Source organism: Catharus ustulatus, chromosome 1, assembly GCF_009819885.2.
Source record: "Catharus ustulatus isolate bCatUst1 chromosome 1, bCatUst1.pri.v2, whole genome shotgun sequence".
NCBI classification, from domain to species: Eukaryota; Metazoa; Chordata; class Aves; order Passeriformes; family Turdidae; genus Catharus; species Catharus ustulatus.
Genome location: NC_046221.1, coordinates 123,225,656 through 123,247,799, shown reverse-complemented (window position 1 = coordinate 123,247,799; position 22,144 = coordinate 123,225,656). Strand labels below are relative to the sequence as shown.

The 22,144-nt window shown below is 39.3% G+C and overlaps 1 protein-coding gene across 1 annotated transcript in view; it reads right to left on the bottom strand.

Annotated features, from left to right (window-relative positions):
- CLVS1 (clavesin 1) overlaps positions 1–22,144 on the bottom strand; it is a 102,953-nt gene that overhangs the window by 46,126 nt on the left and 34,683 nt on the right. The window contains exon 3 of the mRNA XM_033059180.2: positions 21,189–21,363. Within this exon, the coding sequence (XP_032915071.1) occupies positions 21,189–21,363 (175 nt within the window). The remainder of the gene's footprint in view (positions 1–21,188; positions 21,364–22,144) is intronic.

The following is a 22,144-nucleotide window of genomic DNA, read 5'->3' as shown; positions in this document are numbered from 1 at the left end:
CATCCCCTGTTGAGTTCAATTTCTGATATAATGAATACATATCTAAGCATCTTCATTTTCTTTCTTGTCACGGCTGTTTTTCTTGAAACTATTTTACCTGGGACATTTAACACATGCAAAATAATTTTACAGTCTCTATTTCACTTAAGACACAAAGACCTAAAAATCCTGAGGAAAAAGTACAACAGAGATACTACCTAAGTACTTTATTTGAAGGTATGTTGTTTATAAATCAGGATTCTCAAGGACAAAGATTTCCTTCAAACCTCACTAGGAAAGGGATGACACATGCCCAGGACAGTAATATATACTTGATATTCAGAAAAATAATTTGACTTGTAAAAGGGAAGGAAATGAGTCAACGAGACAAGTCTGAGTACCAGAATCATCCCTACACCTCATCACAGAGTGCATCCCTTGACTATGCATGGCCTAATTTAGTAATTCCAGTTGATGCTGCATGGATATGCCACAGCACACCTGAAGCAGTGCTACTTCCTTCACATCAATCTCATTTAGCTCACAACTAGGTCTTAAGTTGATTACCTCAGACATCTTTTGCCCCTTCTCTTGCAGTATAGATAAGCTGTACTGTGTACCTCTCCTGACTCAGACTCCAGTTTTAAATGACTTGTTTGTCTCTCCCATCATCTGAAGTTCCTTAGGCTGTGTCCTGCACAGGCACTGGAAGACCTCCTGATGGGAGAAGTGCTGAGTGCTTTCACTCTGCATCATTATTTTCTGAATTAGTAGGCATAGTTTGCTCTGTGTCAGTTCAGTCACCTTCATGCTAGAATAATGGGGATTTTAATTACATGATGTTAAACCTCTCTCTCTGATGTAGCCATGTATTGGAAGGCTCATCATCAATTCAGCAGTCGATTGAGGAAACCTTGGATAATGAGAGTTTATTAACCCAGGTTAATGAGCCTCAGGCAAAAAGGAGAGATTTTGCCCAGCTGAAGAGGAGCGCTGAGCACAAACAAGGCTACATGAGCAGAACTCATCTCTCCTGAGATCTGCCCAGGAAATGACAGAGCATTTGGTAGAAATACCAGCAACTGGATACTGAAAGCAGAACATCTGTGTTCTCGGGAGCTCCATTTTTTAATCATGTCCTCCAGACCTCTGAGGAGAGGCAGATATTCCAGCAAGTGCACTGGCAAACAGGGAGGAGAATGGCTCAGAGGAGCAGCAAGCAGGATGTGTCTCTCAAGAAGTCACTTAGACTCTTCCCTCAGGATCTCCCTGAGGTGGTTCCTTCTCTTGTCCACCCTGGAACTGATAACATCTGTGCTCCCAGGAATACCCTCTTAGTCCTTGGATCTCATATCCTGTCCTAGGTGCATTTGTGGTACTAAACATAAGCAACAAGCTCCCTTCCTTCCCTGGCAGACAGTCTTCTGATAAAACAATGTCCTCTTCGCATAAATTCACACAGGTACAATTTCCTGTACAATGACTTACTGGGGATAGGAAAAAGGGAGAAATCCCATGACATCTGAAACAACTATCAGCTGTACAACTTGAGCCTGTCATGCACATTTCCTGTTGTGCTGTTCTACCCTGCCCAGGCATCAGGATATAAGGAGGTGAGAAATAAGGCATCACTGCAGCAGAAAGAGCATTTATTTAATTACAGCTACTCACTCCTAATTCATAAAAAAGTGTGAATTTTAAAAATTTGGGTTTTTTTCCTGCACTTTTTTTGAATAGTTGTATATGCAGCTGAAATAACAATAATATTATTTCAGGAGTAGTTCACTTATTTGCAAGTTGCAGTAAATGTCAATCACAGCTAGAAAGAAAGACAGACGTTAGCCAACACAGGAAAAATGCATGAACTTCAGCAATGTGAAATACTCTTTCCTGTAATAAATGCATTAACCATTGGAATTATAAATGACTATCTGCTGTTCAAAAAGATGGAAGCAATAGCTTCCCAGATTCACATTTTCATGTCCAGTCCCTTTACTATAAAGTCTGAGAAGGGCAAATAGTTCAAAATTACTTACTAGGCTGAAATCTTTGGTTGTAAAGTCAGCAAAAGATTTGCCCTTGTTGTCAGTTCTGGGAATTGAGGTACTCACGCTGCATTTACTTGTCAGCTCTTGCTGTTGGCAAAATTCAAATGGATACAAATTCTTTGAGCTAGTGGATGGAAGAAAAAATGTCCCCAGAGAAAATGATTCTTGGTTTTATGAACTTAAGGAAAAGGAATTTTCTATTTCATATTTCTGCATCTTTTGCAAAATATAACTCACAAATCAAAGTATCTTACCGCCTTCCCTGTAGGATGTCTTAACAGTATTCAAAGGAGGAAAAAAGGGCTGCCTAAAATACCAAATGCTATGAAGTACCTGCAACTTTGGAAACTAAAATAGCTGGTAAATGGCTGAATGAATTGTATGTGGCCTAAAGAAAATTAGATGCATGCCATTCTCATTATTCTTAGTCTCAATACATGTAAAATTGTAAAACTGATTCAATAAAAATAATGGCAGCTTTGCCAAAAATGTATTCGAGACATATTTGAATAAGCTTATTGTAAAGTCAGCTGTAAAACTTCCACTGTGCTGCTTCTTCAGAAGGTAAAATTTTGCAGTTCTTGTTAGAGCCCTCTACTAAACAAAGCACACGCACATACACACATAGAAATGGTCCACAGGCGTTTTCCAAAATGAGAAATTTATTCATCAGGGAAAAAAAACCCATTTATATGTGGGTGCTGTTAAAGGCTCAGGGGAAAATCCTGTTAGGCTGAGACCTTTCTCAGTCCCAGCTCGAGTTTTTTCCCAGCCTTGAAGGTTTCTCAAAGGTAAACATAAAAAGAATTATAGCAAAAGATAAACACCTGCTGGATGCATGAGAGCTGTGACAAAGGGTGTTGCTTTCTCTGGACCAATGAGCTACTGTTCTTTACCTGTGTCTGATCCTTTCTATAAACATAAGACTGGTTTGTAATAAAGTGCTTCTTCTGCTGCTTCTTCTGCATGGAGGAAGACTTGTTGCTGTGTTCCACCTCTCTTCAGCTCCTTGCAGCAGCAGTTGTGCAGTTTGTCATACAGCTGATGACAAACAGAAGCTCAGCATGACCATGGGTAAAACCTTGCCTGCCCAGGAAAGTTGTCTTTGTGCAATTTTCCCCACAACATTTATGCAAATATTGCTGTGACAGCCATGCACCAGTGTATTTGTGGGGATGTGCCACTTTGAGATGACAGCAAATCCCACAGGGCCTTTGGGCTCTTGGAGAGCATGAGCTGTCCAGTCCATATTGCTGACAGTCCTGCAGCAATTCCAGTAACACAGAGAGACGTCTGTGAGGAGCTCACTGGAACTGCAGCAGAACATTGGAGCTGGAAGAGACCTTCAATGAGCCACCATCACCTTATATACGTGCATATGTATGGATATATGTTTGTATTTATAAATATATCCTAACAGGCTGGTGTCTCAATTACTGCTGTCAGGAAGGTGGCTACTGCTGAACAGTGCCATTTCATGAGTTGTGTAGGAGTGTTTAGAAATGCATAGGGGATTAATACTAGATTTACAGTGAAGAGCTCCTGCAGCCAGGACTATGGCTGCAAAAGGGGTCTTCCTTTTCACCTCTCACACTGTTATGATCCAAAAGGTAGAAAATGTTAATTGCTTTCCCATGCATGTCAAAAGCTTTACAAACCCATGTGACAAACATCTTTTCTACATTCTGGGGTATGTGAGTATGTTGTAAAATAATTTTCTGGCTCTCCATTGAAGACTCCAGCAACAAAGTACTGCTGGAAGGGAGGGAGGCAGGGAGCGGGACTTTGGAGGTTTGAATTGGAGCAAAATAAATACAGTAACACAATGAGTATTTTCTAAGTCTTGATTAAAATATCTACACGTCTTCAAATCTTCTGATGAACTTTAGAAGTGTACCTGCACCATAGTATTAACAATGCAATTCATGAATTCCGAAGGTAGATAATGAGCTACAGGTATTGATCAAACTGTGAATCAGTATACCATTCCTATTTTTATGGCTGTAGCTACAATAAATATATGAGAGATTAAAGTTTCAACCTGTTTGTTGCCACCACCTGTAGGACACTCCACATCAGGAGGTGAGAAAAACAAATAATTTGGGAATACAGAAGCATATACATGTAATCATTAGGGGTTTTGAGATTTCAAAGCAGAAATCCTTTCAATCTCAGTAAGCAAAAAAGAAAATACAAAAAATACCAGTTCTTTAGTGTCTACATTATGTTAAGAGCCTTATGAATTTGTGGGCTTTTTAATTCTAGGAGACTAACTGGTGGAGAGCAGGGTACTGCAGCAGAGAGGCATGCAAGCAGCTGTCCTCAGAACTTGTTCTGGAGCTGACACTGCTTTCAACTCCAATTAGCTTATTCAAAATCATAAGCCTGACCTTTTTTCAAAGAACTGTTATGTATGAATACACACAAACTGTACTAGAAAAATGATGATTCAGTGAAACACAGTCCTGTGAGCTTTTGGTACTAGAAAGACACTCCTAGGAGTGATGGAGGCCAGCTGGTGCTGAGCACTGTTGCCAGAAGATCTGGGGAGTGAGAAAACCCCCCCATGACTGTTCATAACAATTCTAGCTACTTAAAATAGTGGTGGTATTTTCCTTTGGATGTAGTGTTAAGCTCCTTCTGCCTTCACATGCTAATTGAGACAGTGATAAAGGGAGGGTAACCTCCACAACCCCACTCCATTTTAAACAACTCTCTTTTCCATATTTAGGGCTAGCAGTGAGGTCTAGATATAGACTTTGTGCAGTACTATGAAATATTAGAGCTGATTAAATGCTTAATTACATGTGCAGACTTCTTGTAGACCACCTGACAGGCCCTAGTGGCCCTGGTGGTGTGGAAAAAGGAGGGTTCCTTTGCCAAAGGATGTGATGTGTGCTCCCCATTTCAGACCAGGATCACTACAAGACCTGAGTCACGTGCCCCAGATATCCCCACACAATCTCTTAAGCTTTGTCTATCCCTTTTGGCCTAATAACCTTGAAGACCCCTTACCCATTCTATTGAATCACAGCCCACAGCTCTTATCACTCCAAAGATCCAGTTCCTGTTTTTTGCTAATTCCACATATCCATCTTGGATCAGAGTTTCACAAAAATTCTCAGTTCATATTAGACCACCCAAAAAACCTATCTAGAGCACCGCCTAACTCTGAGTCTTTTCAGGTCTTCCAACCTTCTGCTCCAAACCTCCTTTTGCCTAAACCCCCAACTTCCCTGATCTTCCATCCCAGGCTCCCCACTGCCATTCCTCACTGCTCCATGGTCAGGAGCCCCAAATGCTGATCTCCTGGCAGTGATGGCTGCTCAGCTCTCCCCCTTTGGACCCCTCACCTCTGCTTGAATCATCTGCCAACATCTGCACCCACTGCAGAGAGCTTCCATGGGACCTTGAGCCCACCTTCCTACACTACAGCCCCTCCTCCCTCACTGCTCCCCCAGAGGGACTGACCCAGCTCCTGCATCTCACAGGGATTTCTAAAACCTAAATACAGGCTGCAGTTCCCAGAAATGTATTTTAAAAGGATCCAAAGAACAAAAAGTAAGATCTATTTTAGGAAAGCCAGATGTATTTATATATTTCCTTACTTCTACCCTGCAATTAGATCTTGAACTTCCTTTTTTGTAGGATTTGGAAAATAAAACTTGAGAAAATGTGCACGCAATTTTTTTTCCTTCCCCCACCCCTTGCGTCTAACAACAAAGAGAACATTTTTAGGTTTATTTTCCTCTCTTTAGTCCTGTATTTGTGAAGAAGGTGGGGGAGGTGAAAGGCAGCTAAGACCCAAAGAATTAGAGGTTATTTGTTCTTCTTTGTAAATAATTGCCATGCCATTGACTGAGTGCCCTGAAGCCCAGCTGCCTGCTGACAGACTGCTGTGTCAGCAAAAATCTCTCTTGTTTTGCAGGAGCCTTTAAAGTCATGATGGGTGGAATACAAGGCAGAGTACAAAAACTCACTACCAGGTCTTGATAGCACAGAGTTGCTTTTCAAATTAAAACTTTTTTTTTTCCTTTCCACTTACTCCAGGGGTGCTACCTTAGTGATGCTTGCTGATCCATTCTTTCCTTCTGATGGAGGATGCAGAGTTTTTCACTGAAACAGTTTTTTCTTCCCATTGAGATCTATCATTGCAATCAGAATGCAGGGTATTTGATTAACCACTTTATTAAACCTGTTTTCACCTTTGAAAAAGACATTTTTTTCTCCTCCATTTATAGCACACTAAGACACTGTGAAGATACAGTTACGGATCAACACCTTATTAATCCATTTTTTTGTGATAAAATAACTGTGTGAGGAGGTACAAGGACCTCACAGATAACAAAACTCTGCTAGGTGCCTCATTTAGACCTTTTCCTGCTCAAAACCTCCTTGTTCTGGTACAGGAGCACTTGTGCTTCCTCGTAAGTTGTACATGTTAATTTTCCTCCTAGCCTCACATTGCTGCCAGTGTTAAAGACTCGAATGAAAAACCCAGGGTACAACAGGGCTTACAGCAGTAAAAGTACATTGTGCGTTTGAAAAGTAGGAGATCTTGTTTTCCAGCCATGCAGACCTTTAAATGCTAGAATAAACCAAGATGGAAATCTGGTCTGGACTATTGTTCAGCAAAGGTCACTGAATTTTCAGCAAGTGGTGGCTGCAAACTTCCCAGTAAATCCAGATAGGGATAGCCCACGATTTCAAGTAAGCCTGAAAGCCTTCACTAGCCTAGCCCAGATGGTGGAGGATCTACTGCCCTCCTAGACTAGATGCTGTAGTGGATGATGGCACACATCACTCTTTTCTGGTCAGAACGGGTCTTTCAACAGAAAGGGTAAGGACCCTCTAATATCACTAGAACAATTTTCTGAATTTATGGTCTCCTATAACAAGATGAGCTGTTTTCCATCTCATCAGCAATAATGTGAGGATCTTCCCTGTTCAATTATCTCCATTTCATGGGAGTTCAGAAGGTGTGCAAGTGGCAGTAAAATCAAACTTGCTGCTCTGGCCTGATTCTTCAGTGCTGGTGTGAACAAATGGCAGCATAGCACTTCATGTTCAAGGTAAGCCTTGTTCCTCTGATGTAAAGAGGGATAAAATGATTTCTTCAATATTAACCTTTCACACTGAGAGATAAAAAAACCCCTCATTGTCACTGCAAAAGTAATCATTGGAGCGCTCTACGTCTTTTACACCAAAGAGAGTCCTTCTGACTGCATCCAAAGGAGGATGTCTTTTGTAATGAGCTACTCCAGCTGAAAATGAACAGCATCTCCAACTAGAAAAGACACTGATTTGAATTTGGTGATGAGGGAAGTGATGGAGCTGATCACAAAACCATGCTTAGGGCAATGGATGCTTTGTGCTATTTGGCTGAGGTTGTGCCTCTCCATCCATCTCTCCTCCTCCTCCATCCACCCTAACCACCACCCCATTGCCAACACAGCCATATCCAACACAGCTGTCTCTTCTGTGAGGCCAGCAGCAGCAGCCAGCTCACAAGGGTCCTTGCAAGGGAGAGGGGATGTAATGCAAAACATATTCTGTGGAGACACAGACTGGCAATGAACACTGTGATTTTCAAAGATTGTCTTAAAGATTGAGCATTATGTTCCTGTGATATTAGATGAAAGCTTGGCTTTTATTCAAATGGGGAGAAAACATTTCCAGCATTCATGGCAGCCAACCAAATGTTGAAGACGTTAACTGCAAGCACCTCAAAGACTCAGAACCTAGACTGCAAATGCAAAGTAAGGATTCAAATTTTTTGTTTGGACTTCCATATTTGTTAAGAAAACCTCCTATGGGCCTAAGGAGATAAAAAAGAGGAGGAGTGTGGGGGTTTTGGATGTTTCTAGAGGGACACTGTAAGCGTATTATGAAGCAGCTGCCTTGACTGACAGTCTGTTGCCTGCCTGGTGGAGAGGACCTGCTGTGAGCTTTCCATGCACTCCTCAAAGAAAGCCAGGTAGAATGCAGCAGCAGCAGGGGTCTGGATGAAACTCTCTCCCCTTTGATTCCTGTGGTTTGTGCAGAACTCCTGCAAAGCTGAAAAGCACTGGGGAAGACTGTGTGGTTTTCTGCCAGAGCACATCTGGGGAATTCAGGGGTCTTTTACTGCTCCTGGATTTTGGCCACAGGAGTAATTGTGCTGCAGTCCACCTTTCATCTCATGGTTACAGTCACTGGTTTCCCTGACACCAGGACACGCTGTGTGCAAAGGGCTGCTCAAGAGAACGGAGGAAAAGGCTCTGTGGTTCTCCCCTCCCTGCCCTTCCCATCAGCAGTGCTCACTCCAGCATTACAAGAGGAAAAATAAACCTTCAGCTCAGCAGCTCCTGCCCCCACCCACCAAACCTTCACTCTGTCCTCTGCAAAAGAGTCAACAGTGCCTCTTTGGAGCAGGTGATACATCAGTGGGGATGTCTGAATGCCCCATGCTTTCCATCCACCAAACTCTGCCATGGTCATACCTAGATAAGCACTGGGAGAAATGCTGTCAGTTTTCCACTGAATTTCAGAATTTACTACACTTTTACTAGCATCTTGTTTGCTTGAATATGTTTATTTTTATCCCTCAGGCAAATATTTCTGCCTCCTGTGAACCTTTTATGTAAATCAACAGAGGCATTTGGCAAGCTATATCAAAACTGCAACTTTACATATCACTGAAGCGGAAAATAAATGGAAATAATTACTGATGCCTCCAAGTACAGATTTGTCTCAGAATGAAACGTGTAGCTTAGAGAGGGTGGGCAGTATATATCTAATGATTTCCTGTTAGCTTATATAGCATTGGCTCAGACATTTTTATTTCATTCCAGGATGTGTTTTTTCCCTCTTTTGGGGGAGATCAGGGAGAGATAGTGGCTGTTTGTTTGCTCATTTTAACCATATTGAACACAATTAGATCTTCAGTTATTTAATAAACTACTTCCCAACAGAAAGCTTATGTTTGATGTGTTGCTGTGGAACTCATTTACATCCTTCTGACACTGAACAAAAATACCCACCCAACTAACCCACCAAAAAAAAAGCCCCAAGACTCAACCAAAAAAAAAAAGGTAGATGGCATTAACTGTTCTGCTTCACAAAATCTCCCATCATGGCAGTGTAACAATATCCAGCTTGTGAAGCTCTGCTGTGCTTTAATGATTCGAGAAATGCAGGGGGAAAGCCAGCTCATGAGTGAAAGTACAAAAAGGTAGATAAAAAGAAAAAGACCATTTTCAAGTTGGTGGTTTGCTGCATTTAGCATGTTCAAACACCATTTTGAATTTTTTAAAGGATGCAAGATCTGCTTCACATGCAACAGCTGAATGGCAAAGAAATCAGAAGAGTTGAAAGTCTTTACCTATGTCTCACATCTTCCAAATCTGTCCCTACTGAGGTGACAGGTTTCTCAAAAGGATGTGATCTACATGGGAATCAACAGATGTTTCATCGTTAGTAAAATGTTCCTGCCAAGAGTTATTTCACATCTTCTTTTAGCATGCCAACCAGCCCAGATCAAAGAGGCCTGCCTTGAAAACACAGCCTCCAGGGTCTGGGGAGAGGTGGCATGGAGCTGCTCTCTGGGCTTGGACACCACCTCCCAAATACACAAAACAAAGGAGACAACGATTTTTGCCTGTGGTTACCACAATCAGGTTTGTTATGCTGGTGACATAATTGAGCATTCACTGCACTGAAATCCTTGATTGCTTGCCCCTGTTTATGCCAGAGGCACAGACATTTACTGACCAGTCCAGGGCAATTGGAGTAGACCCAGATCTGAGATACTGCTCTGAGGGGAAACTGCAGCCTGGCAACGGCTGTATTTATTTTCATGTATTTATTTTCAATGATGTAAGTGTCCAATAAAACACTCTGCTGTTAAAAGCTAATTTCTGAAAATCATGTTCTGATGTTATTGCAGAATTTGTACTAAGTAAAATTTCCAATTAAAAAAGAAATCATCAAAGATCACTAATTTGCAAAATCTCCTACAAGCATGCAAGCTTATTTCCTGACTTTTTCTTTCTGTCTAAGCCTGGCATCTTACAGATGTACTTTCTGCATAGGCTTCAAAGAAAAGGAATGCACTACTACAAAGGGTTGGTTTTTTCTTTCTTTTTTTTTTCCTATATACACACACACAGCTGGGCAATCCTTAGAGGTAGATACCAAATAAATTTACTCAAGCTAATAACAACATTCACTTATTTTGTTAGTTTAATAAAGATTCTTGAGCTAATTTGCCTAGAATATCTTTGCAAAATAAACAAGCTCTAAGTAGTGCAAGCAGTCAAAGTAAAATACTTCAAACATTTGAATGAATTTTGTCACAGATGGCAGGAATTTACTGGTAAGGTTATTTATACATTCTCAGGCAATACTGTTCAGGCATAACATCTTAGGAACATAGACAAATGTAACTTATTTTCATTGTCTTTTTAGACAGTTCAAATGGATTTTATTTGCCTTCCTCACTCAGCAAACTGGGTAAGAGATCTAGCTCTTTCAATGCTGTTGTTCCAGTTTCAGAGTAGAGAGGCTATAAAACGGGGGTGCTTCATTAAAATACCATGGCTGGCACCTCTCAGAGGCACAGGAAAGGAATATTCACTGAGTAAGTAACACATTATAAATTATAATTGAGATTCAATTCTCTGAGGGAGAAGGGAAGGTAACTTGTCATTTGAAGTGTTGTGAGTTTCTGAGAGTGGACCAGGAGTTTAGAGGGTATAATGATATCATTAAGAAATGCCCTTGCAAAGCAAGCAAAATTATACTGTGCTGTTTCTTGAAAACCACAGGAACTCTTTATTGTTCTGTCAGCAGCAGTTCAAAGAGCTCTGTGACCCCATTAACATTCATTCAGGCATGTATAACAAATTGGAGGGGGAAAGTTTCTTGAATAGTTAATTATATTTTGTGTGTTTGAATAACTAACACTGTTAGCTATAAGAGCTCCACACCACAGAATACACACCTTGCACACCTGGTTTACCTCACAGCTTTATTTTTCTTTTAATGTTTAGAGGAGGAAGCAGTATCAAAGGTAGAGAAATAGTTGGGAGGTTGGAAAGTGGAAAAAGTAGCTGATTTGATGGCTGTGGTCAATCTGCTCTGGTATTCACAGTCCTTCCATGAGCAGCAATTGCCATTAGATGATGAGAAAACTCTTTGAACCCACATATCCATGTCAGATAGGAATATATGGGGTGATAGACTATAAACATAAGCTAGAATCTTGCAGGGAAACTGAGTTGATCTAATTTTCAATAAGATACAGTTCTTCTGGCCAATTTATTTATTTATTTATTTATTTATTTATTTATTTAATTATTTATTTAGTAAAAAGTTGTCCCAGAAACTCTTTCACACACATTGGCAAATGACTACACTCCCCATGCTGCAGTGATCATGGACTCAGCTTAAGCAAAGACAGTGGCCAGCAACAGAAACTGAAGTTTGCCTGGTTGGTTTGAAATGCAAATATTTATCTTTTTCCTTTTAGAGAGAATGATTGGTAGATACTGTCTTCAGTGTTAGCAGAAAGCCCATCTCACGGAGATTAATTAAGTCAGAAGCTTTATCTGTACCAATTAATTAACTTCAGTTACACTCCAGATTCAGGAATCCTTATCTCTTTAGGACTGTCTCCTTGCAGCTTTCCTCGCACTTAGCAATGAAATTGATAAATCATAAGATACAGGCAAGGACCATCACAAGGTGTTTAATGCTGTCTGTGCTGTACTGAGGAGATGTTTCCTCAGAATTCAGTTCAGGTTCTCTGTATTTCAAAGTGATGCCAAGCAAAGTTAGGATTGTTAGTGGGACTTTTCAGGAAACTTCACACAGAAGTTGGACTAGGACCCTTTTTAGCAACTGCAGGTGTCCATTTACATAAACATTCCCACCAAGCCACAGGAAACCATTTCTTCAAGACACTGGGCACATATGCTACTGAGCACACTAATTCAAAGCTGCTTCTAAATTCTCTTGGAAACGAGAAAATAAGGTTTATCTCACCCTATAAGCCTAGGCAAGCTTGCATTCTATTTTCAGTTCATTGAAATTCCTGCTGTTTTCCTCTGTAGTTCTTACACAGTGGTCAAGTGCTCAACTTTGCTCATACTTCTGCCTTTCTTCTGAAAAACTGCCAATCTAATGACTCTCTAAATGTATCTGCTATTTGAAGAATATTTGCATTGTAATTGTACTTGTCTTAGCTATGCTTTTTCTTAGCTGCATTTTTATTGCATGTAGATTGGAGTTGGTAAGAAAGCCTCCTCTGAAATGGAAATTACTTTTATTACCCTTTGGCCTTGCTTTAAACTGATTCCACTGTAAACAGTTTGTAAGAGTGGGAGTGTGCTCAGAGTGAAAATCAGAATGTACATTCAAATGGTCTAATATGCGTTTACCAGAAATGGATGAAAAACATACCCTGAACTAATAACAGGAAGTTTTGAATTACAGAGAAGTAGAGCTACTGGATGAATTTCCACTGAAATGCTTTTTTTCTCAGAAAATGCCCATTTGCTGAAAGCAAAGCTTAGTGGGGGCAAGGGATAGAGATGAGGGGAGAAGGAAGTAGGCTGAATATTTCTCTTGATGTTTTCAACATTCCTTGGAAGACTGTGGTGTTTGAGGTTGACATTTTTCATCAAGAAAGTCCTGCAGTTCAGGAATGCTTGTTTAATGGAACCATGGTTCCACATGGTTAAGAAGAGACTTAAAAATATTTGAAAACAAAACAGAGTTCTTCAAGATTACTAGGAAAATGTTCTTATTGATGTACAAAATTTCCAAAAAGTGCTCAGACATTGAGGGACGTTTTCTGCAAGCCTAGAAATCACATTTGCAGTGGAAAATCACTTTCTGCCATGGTTTATTGGGGGTGGAATGACAGCCTCCATCAAGACAATAGTAAAAATTCAATTTACATCAGCTGGAATTTCATCTCATACTTACTGAAATCATTGTAGTCTCTTTTGACTATGTTGATCATATACATATTTGCCATAGAAATATGTATGACCATACAAGGAATTTATAAGTTCCTTTGTTGAGGAGGAGATAATAATAGATGAGGCTTTAAAGAAAATTGTTATGTGTGTAGAAAAGTCCTAGTTTTCCGCACATAATCAAGTCAAACAACAAGTAGGAAAATGTTTAAAAAAAAAAGATCGTTGCCTTCCTGCAGAATTTTAAAACGTTTCTGGCAGCAGTTTTTTGTTAAAAACTTGCACCAGGAATTACCTTGCTTAGAGGAGCAGAATGAGCACAGTCCTGCCAAGACCCCTCTCCTGTATCTGTGTGAGCTGAGCTGCTGGGTCTTCCACAGCAGCAGCCAGGGACTCAGCCAGTCCCAATGATGCAGCACCTCCTTGGAGGCTTGTGCTACAGACAGGGCTGTGGGCCACGGGAGTAAAGGAGCAGCTGATCTTACAGTGCCACAGCTGTCCTCCAGGAGACAGGAATTTCCGTTGTGCAGCTGTTAGTGAAGGCTCCAGCATGAGTCTTCTCCTAGGGAGAGCCAAGTCCTTCTCTTCCTGTGCTAAAGGGATAATCTGTGCCACTCTGTATGGTCACATCATTGATGACTCCCCCTGCTCTGACTCCCTCCACCTCCCTACTCACATGTACCTCCATTACCACCCCACACCTCAAACTAAATAGCGTCTGTTCCAACTCTGTTGTCACACAGCTCCCACTGAACTGTCACTATTCCTGTCTCTTTCTGATCTAGTCTTGTAAATGCAATCTCTTTTATATTTTTGCATAATCACTGTGTATATTTGTAGCAGCAAGAAATTACCTGTAGTAAACACTCACTTCAGGAGGCATCCACTCATTTCCCATGCTAAAAAGGAGAAAGCCTTTGGAGTTGTAAAACAAGTTAAACATATTACAGATGCATCTTTCCTGAAATTTTATGAAATTATGAAGGACAGGGATAATGTAAATTAATGCAAGTACATTAGACCAAGTTCATATTTTATGAGAGGAAGAAACATTCAACATATAAGATGATCTATTTATGCATATGTTGGTGGAAAAGTTTGAGCACGACTGGTGCTAGCTCTAGGCTACTTTTTTACTGTCTACCACTAAGAAACAGCTACTTTCTGTTAAAGGCTGACTAACTGCAATAAACTTTCACATTTCCTTACTGCGGCTGAAAGAGTATTTTCTTCCTCTCTAATGCTTATCAGCAACTGCTGAGATCTTTATGAAAATGTAGTAACTGGCATGAAAAAAAAACCTTTCCTTTTAACATATGCAGTTTGTCCTTTACTTACAGCCAAGAGCCCCAAAGCATCCAACTCATAAACATGGCAGGGCTGATCAATTCTACTAAGCAGTTAATTCCAGTTTTCAAGTGAAAAATGTGAGTCTACAGCCTGCTATCCTTTCCTTTTTCCTTGTTCCAGTCAACTCCCTAGAGATGATAGACACATAATAAACACAGGCCTTCTCTTGCAGAGAGCAAAGTCTGTTTATCTACCTTTTTTCAATATAAAATGAGTCAATCCCTCTTCTCATCTCCTTTAATTTCAAAGGCTCCCTCATTGGCAGCTCAGAGAGTACTCACCCTACATATCACAACAGCTGCTGGAGACAGATAGCATGAGCATTCCTGGAATGATTTAAACTGACCTTCTTTCAATGGATACTAAATACTCATCGTTAGCTGCGGCTTCATGTTTCAAGACAGGTCTCTAACATGAAGCACATTCAAATAACGAGAGAAAAGGTAGAAGTTAAACAGATTTGGGAACTTTTGAGGCAGCCTTTAATAATTTAAAAATGGTATGCTTTTTATGTGTACATACTGCAAATTATTTAATTCAAATACTTGTGTAAATATGTGGTCTGATGTTTCATATGAGCAGTGAACTTGAAACCAAGAAAGTTTGTTTGCTACACATGTTTAGGAAATATCCAACTGCATCTTAGAGCATCTGATAAATTCTGATCTTTAGGAATGTTCCAGTTGCTGAAGATCATTAGAATTTGAAGCTGTCTAATTTTAGGAACAGTTCGATCATTCTTACTGCAATCTATTTCCTACACAGACCTGATTTGTAGGTCCCCTTCTGTAGGTTAACTCATGTTTATATAGCTCATATTGCCTCTATGAACATAAGCTTGAGTTCCTAGCAGATTTTCTAGAGTTACTAACAGGGATTCTTCTTTGGGAAGCTGCAACTTGCCTTTTGGACACATGAACACACTGTGATGACAACACAGGAACATCGTGCTTTTATATTTTGAGGCAATCACTTGTCCTCTGGTAGGACACTACTAAAGGTACAGTTATCCATCTTCAAAGACCCAGCCTAGAATAACCCCTTTTCTGCAATTTCCCTATCCTGGAGAAGATAATGACCAGGCTTTTGCAAGAATCCAAAACCTAAGTATTTCCCTAATTTATTACAAGTCTATAAATTCTGGACATAAATATGCAAAAATATCTGCCTTCAGGTAGGTTTCTTTCTAACAGAGGAGGGGAAAGAGGGACAGATTCTCAGCTGCCACAGATCTCTCTGCAGATGTGCACAGAACCACAGCCATTTACACTGTCCCAGCAACTGGCCTCAGCTCTCTGCTCAGTTTTATCAACAAGAAGGACAGAGGAGAAGCCAAACAATTGAATGAGCAACTTTGGAAACTGCAGTCAGTCTCCCAGAGATAAACTGTTAAATCTAGGGGCTTTTTATACGATGTGCTAAGGTCTTTTGGCTTGTCCTTGTGCAAGCCAGTGGATACATGAGCCTATATATGGTTTTCCTTGCCTAGCTTCTGTCACTGAGGATTTTATCTGCTCTGACTTCAGCAGGCAATGACAGAGAGCTCTATTTTTCTAATAATACAAGCTGTTATAAATACCAATGGAGACATAATAGCATCATAGGATATTTATAGCACAGGCAGACTTAACCTTACACTACAGATTTCTACAGAAAGGCTGAGTGTTGTTCAGCTGGTTACAATGAAAATTCTCACTCACTCTGAATTTTCAAGTAGCAGCAATGTTATGTTCAGAAACTGTGGAAATAGGGGTTTTATCTTATGCTCACTATGCCAGGCATCTTATACCACTGGAAGAACTTATTCAGACAAAGAGATCACATTTACCTTGGGTTTCAGAGTACAAGTGTGTTTAAGCAAGGAAAGAAGAGTCAGTTCCCTGCTCCAGTGCCTGGCTGGTGAAGAAGACATCAAGTTTTCAGGGCAGAGGGCTTGATAAAGTCTCCAAGTGCTCAAGGACTGCTTGGATTCTGTTCAGAAGCACAGTATGACCATAACAAATATTAAATTATGACCACTAACTCAGGTCATGCTGACCTGAAATACTGTTCCATTACCTCCACTTGATTTTAATCTTCAAAAAGCAAGAAATACTTCTTACCACTCATAATGAAATAGATTATTAAGTATTTTGATTCCCAGGTTAAAATTATTGAAACAAATATACTTCCAGATAACTTTGGAAATCTGTTCCACTGTAATAGCAATATTCTGAAAATACAATGTAATTCCAGAGAAAGAAAATATTTTTGACTTGAAAACTTTTACCAGCTCAAAAGGCTCATATTTTTCAGTAAGATTTGGAAAAACCAACATAAAAAATATTACACCTTTGATATAATATTGAACTGCATTTTTTTCTTCAAGAAATACATTCTTCACTTTTGAGCAATTTTTAAAAATATTATAGCTCTTCCTTCTGAAGCACAACATGAAAAATATTTGATTGTATATGATAGCATCAAGAGAAAAGTAATTTGAGGCTGTAATTTAACTGACATTAAGTTTCTTGATCCAAAAAATTACAGTAGGAGGAAATCTTTAAAAAAGATTTTTAAATCTATTGCTCATGTTAAAGATCAAAAAGCTTAATATAATTATAAACAGGCTGAGTTTTTAATAATCTGGGATCTCATTCTAGATTTAAAGTGGGATAATCTCCAATAATATCTAAACAAACTTATTTGCTTGATTTTCTGATTTCATTTAAACATTAATGCTATTCTCTAGCATTAGCAAATATATCTTTGACAATTTTCTAAGGGAATCTTACACAATTCTGCCTTATTTGAAGACTTTTTTGAAGATTTTTTACCTGTACTTGTATCTGATCAAAGTGTTCTTATGTCAAGCATCATTGATTTCCTTTGATTTTCCTCACCTCACAGAAATACAAGCTTCAAATTTTTTCCTGGATTATGATAAACTGAAGATAACTTTAAAAGAACTAAAGAAATTTAATGGATCTCCTAATGTCCTTTGTTGGTCAAATCTTTTGTCAAGTTATTGCCAATGAAAATCTGGAGACAAATTCCTATTTGCAGATCTCGATTGTTCCCTCTTCTTACTGCTGTTCAATGCAAGGATTGTGAAATTTGAATCAAAGCCCTATTGAACCCTAAAGATCTTCCCTGCAGTGATTCATCATTGTCACAAAGTAGGAATATGGTTTATTCCTTAAGAGTCACTGCAGCCACATTTGAGTACATTTGAGTGTGACATCAGTGTGTGACACAATTATCAGAAAAAGAAAGAATACAGCCAGGAAATAACCATTCATCCTATTTCTTGTTTCAGTACCTTGAGACAGCCTTGGGGCAAGTTACCTGTTAGGTAAGGCAGTAAGTACAAGGTACTCTGGAGCCCAAACCTGATCTTGGATACAGTTTGGTGATTTGTGTCATAAGCCACTCAGTTAGGTCTTGGTAGACCACGGCCTTCTGTCTTGGCTTTCACCAAAGAAATGGCAGGCAAGGTCAAACCTTCTGCTGTTTTGAAGGTTTGGGGAGATTTCTTAATGCTGATGAGAAGTTATTGCATTTCAATTCAGAGTATTAGCTGGGGGAATTTCTAAATTGCTACATGCATGCATATACAAGAAGTGCAGCACACAGCTCTGGTGTTGGATAAGGCAGGAACAAAGAGTGTTTCTTTATACTCACTGGTATACCATAAAATCAAAAGTCCTGTCTGGAGGGCAACCAACTACATCCTCAGAGCAGAAACCAACCTGCCTTAAATAAAAAGAAAGTCTGGGCTTCATTGGACATGAAGGCTGTGTTCACTGTAACACTTCAGCCTTGGTTTTCAGGATTATTAGAGGTCTTCAAATGCAGCGGTCAGTAGAAAACATCCTGAGTACTGATGCATCACCTGCATCACTATTGTAGCATGGGTTTCTGACTTTTGCTATTGGACTCTGATACTTCTACTCTGCTATTCCAAGTGCCGAAAGATCGGTCTCTTAACTTAAGCCCCAATTAAATTTTGTTTACCATCATAATCATAAGCTCAGCATGGCACACGAATAACTGCAATTTCACAGATGAAGAAAACAGAGGAAAAAACATGCTGTGAAGGGCAAAAGTTGTTCACATTAAAAGAATGAAGATTAGAAGTGAAAACTTAGAAAGTTATTGGCAAAATAGATTTATTTTAGACACATCTCTTTTCCCATCTTTCCATCTGTGTGAAAATCTTATGTTTAATTGTGTTAAAATTCAAGAGATCTGTAAGGTCTGGGAAAGAGTACAGCATGAACTAAAAGCACACAGTGACAATTGTGCTAAAACAGCAGAGCTTGTTAATCAGAGGTGACTTAGGCACTACAAAGACATTTGTCCCCACACTGCTGTGACATGATGAGAAGTGCCATACTGTACAAATAATTATTTAGCATCTGAACTACTGTTGTTTGAAGTGGAGGCATAAGGCTATTTTTAGGTCATTAAATAATGTAACTGAGATACAATGAACTGCCTTGTGGGATGCAATATATAGAGAAATCCATACACGGAGTATTGAGCAAAATATGCATTCAGCAATGTGGTGATGTAACTCCTACTTCAGCTTTCTAAGTATTTACAGATTTTACAGCGTTTGGAACTGAGCAGGCTATATAATAGCAATACATTAATTTCTGCAGCCAAGTCCACTAGATTTGACTAATGTTTGTTTTACAATTCAAGATGGATTAATATATGCACCTGTGTAATGCTTGTCTGCAGTTTAGTGGTAAAGCAGTGATTTGAGGAAAAATAGATGGAATGCAAATGCTAAAAACAATGAATTACCAAAGATTAATTGGTGGAAAGCAATTTGAAAGTAAGAAAAAACTCCAAATGCATAAATTATTAAGTACTATTTTTTGTTTTTTTAAAGTAATTGTATACGTCAGAATGTGATGTCTGAGACACTGAAGGAGAGTTTAAAAAACTATAGGAAAATTCTTATACTGTGGCATTAAAATTGCCATTAGGTAAGGAGAGGCTAAAAGTCCCTGGCACAAATAGCAACATGTGGGTTCAGGTCCAAGAGAAATTGTAAGAGAGAACAATTTTCCTTCCATCCACTTAATGAGACTTACACAGGTCTTAATATAACCCAAAATCTCTTCATAGAAAGGAGGAGTGAGATAGTAATGTAATCTGCCTGTCTGAGGATTTGTATTTGCACAGTGCCTTAGCTATGGGGAAAAAAAAGGAACTGAAACAATCTGCTTTTTTTCCTGGACATCATCTTCTCATGGGAGCAGAACCTGACTGTTTTACTTTCAGTGACCTCCAATGCAGTGGTTCTTTTTCTAAAGTATGTAAGTCTCGTCTGCATTTTAACTACATTTCACATGAATTTTACATTAGGATGGCATTAGTTCTTTTAAAATAATAATAAAACAAAGTCTCAATGAAGGTACTTCAACAGCAGTGGGGAGAGCCAAAGATACCCCCCAAACTAAAAAGCCCCCACCATCATTGTATGCTAAATATGTGCTTTATAAGTATGAATGACTTGTTTCTAAAACTAGGAAAAAGGAATGCAGCATTCACAACTACCACTCCTACTACTCACTAAACAAATGGTTAACTAAGTTTAGAACACATTATCCTAATTTGTACTTTCAGAGAGGGCCATATTTTTACTGATCCTGGAGAAGACAACAGAAACTTGACTTTAAATAAGAAACGAAACGCACATGCATACTCAAGAAATGCAGCCTGCTTAAATTGCACAGCACAGGATGTCAGGTTAATGACAGAATTATGAGATCAACTTTGGTACTCATAGGCTTCAGTACTTTCAGTACTGTTGCCAACAAATAAACTGGAGGCACATGACCTGGCAGTGCCATGGCCAGAAATCAGATGGATGAAGGCTGGACTGGCCTCTTAGAATAGAAGGAAAACCAAAATTTGGACAGGCACAGGGATGCCTTGCTAGAATTTGATTTACATATGAATGTCACTTGGTTTTATCTTCTTTCTGACTACAAGGATTTTTTGAATCACAAAATGTTATTCTGTATGAAGTGATAGTATCTGCAGGAGAAGATAAGATATTGTCCTAAGGACTAATTGCACAGCTTGACTTTGTAATTTGTTAGAATAGATTAAAATTCCTCACAAAGGGGAACACAGGCTTAAAACTGCTGGCAGATTTTCCTACCTCATTTTTGAATAACGAAACAAAGCAGACACAATCATGATCTACTTGCAGATAATTTGCTAGTCAAAAAATTAGTTGAACAAATTGTTTCTTCTGGTATGTAAGTAAAATAAAAATGCATACACCAGAGAGAATTTTATCTTGAAGTGTTTAAGATAAAAGGATATCTGGTAAGTACTAAGCAAGAAAAAAGTAATTACTTATCTCTCCTTCTAAATATGAAAACATGTGGTCCTTAAGCAAACTGGTGTAAGATTGAAGTCACCCCTGCTTTGAGCATACACACAACAGCACACTTCCATCTGCTGAGGGAACTGCTCTCATCTCCTCTTACCCTCCCTCTGCATACACATGTGCTTGCACGTGGACTGCACACTCCAGAAGGCAGACACTGCTGGATTCTAATCCCCACGAATTCTCTGAAGGATTAAACCTCAAATCTCTAACCCTCCTTAATGCTGTGGTAAGTAACGCACGTCCTGGCTACATTGATTTGCAGCTGAAATAAAAGCGAAAGACAGATGAAATGAGATGTCTGAAAATTGATCTATGCTGCAAGTGGATGGAACATTAAAGCATTCTGGATTATCTTCTCCTCCCTTCACTTTGCCCAGTGCCTGATGAAGCAAAACTCACTGTCTGCAGCAATAAAAGTTGCAGGTAAACGTGTTATCCTCCACCTACCTGTAACCCTTCAATGGCCAGTTTGAGGATAGAGGGTGTAAGCTTGGAGGCTTGCTTGAAGGAGAAGTTGCTCCAGTCTATAATTAGAATGAAGCCATTTATCTGAAGCTCCTGATCTTCAATGAGAACTTCCAAGGAAAGTAGAATAGCCCGAAGGATATCTATGAAGGAGTTCCTGATGCAAAAGCAGAAAAAAGAAAATAAAAATCAATGGCTGCAGTTATCTTCGAACCTCAGATACTCAGTTTTGCTGTGGGTGAGGCATGAGTGAGGGATGGGGAAATCCCTGTAATTCTGGTAGAATTATCCTGAAAAAGAATTATTTCAGAGATGTCTTTGAAGAGCTCCTGCTCCAAAACTGCTTGGTGTGATAAATCCTGCTCACTGATGGATAAAATAATCACTGAATAAGATCTCCTCAATTTTATTAGCAGTCCTTACAATAGATTTTAGCTAGGCTGCATTGGGAAGGTATTTGTCTGTGATGAAATGAAACAAATTCAAGCTATCAATTTAAATCCTTGCTCGTTTGGATGTACTTCACCAGTTTGTTTCCCTTCTTTTTACTAGTTTTTTCTTTCCCTTATTTTCAGAAAATGAAATAAATCAGTACAATATTAATATAAAAGACATCATTACAACTAGGTTTTGTGCCTTCCTGCTTGAGTGTAGAGAATGATCCAAAGCTTTACACAATAAAGTTTGACAGTTGTCTTATTTTTCCAAACCAAATGCAACATGGAAAATGGCTACACCCACTCAAAATGAGAATTCTTTATTAATTATCACCTACAATAGGCTGGCCACAAGGCTTCCCTTGGTTCTAGGAGAATAATTAAAAACCTGGGAGGGCCTGAAACATATGACAAGTAAAAGAGAAGAAAATGTTTAAATGTTTCCTTTAATGTGGAAGTCTGCACTTGGAAGCCTGGGACACTCACCACTTCCTTTTTCTC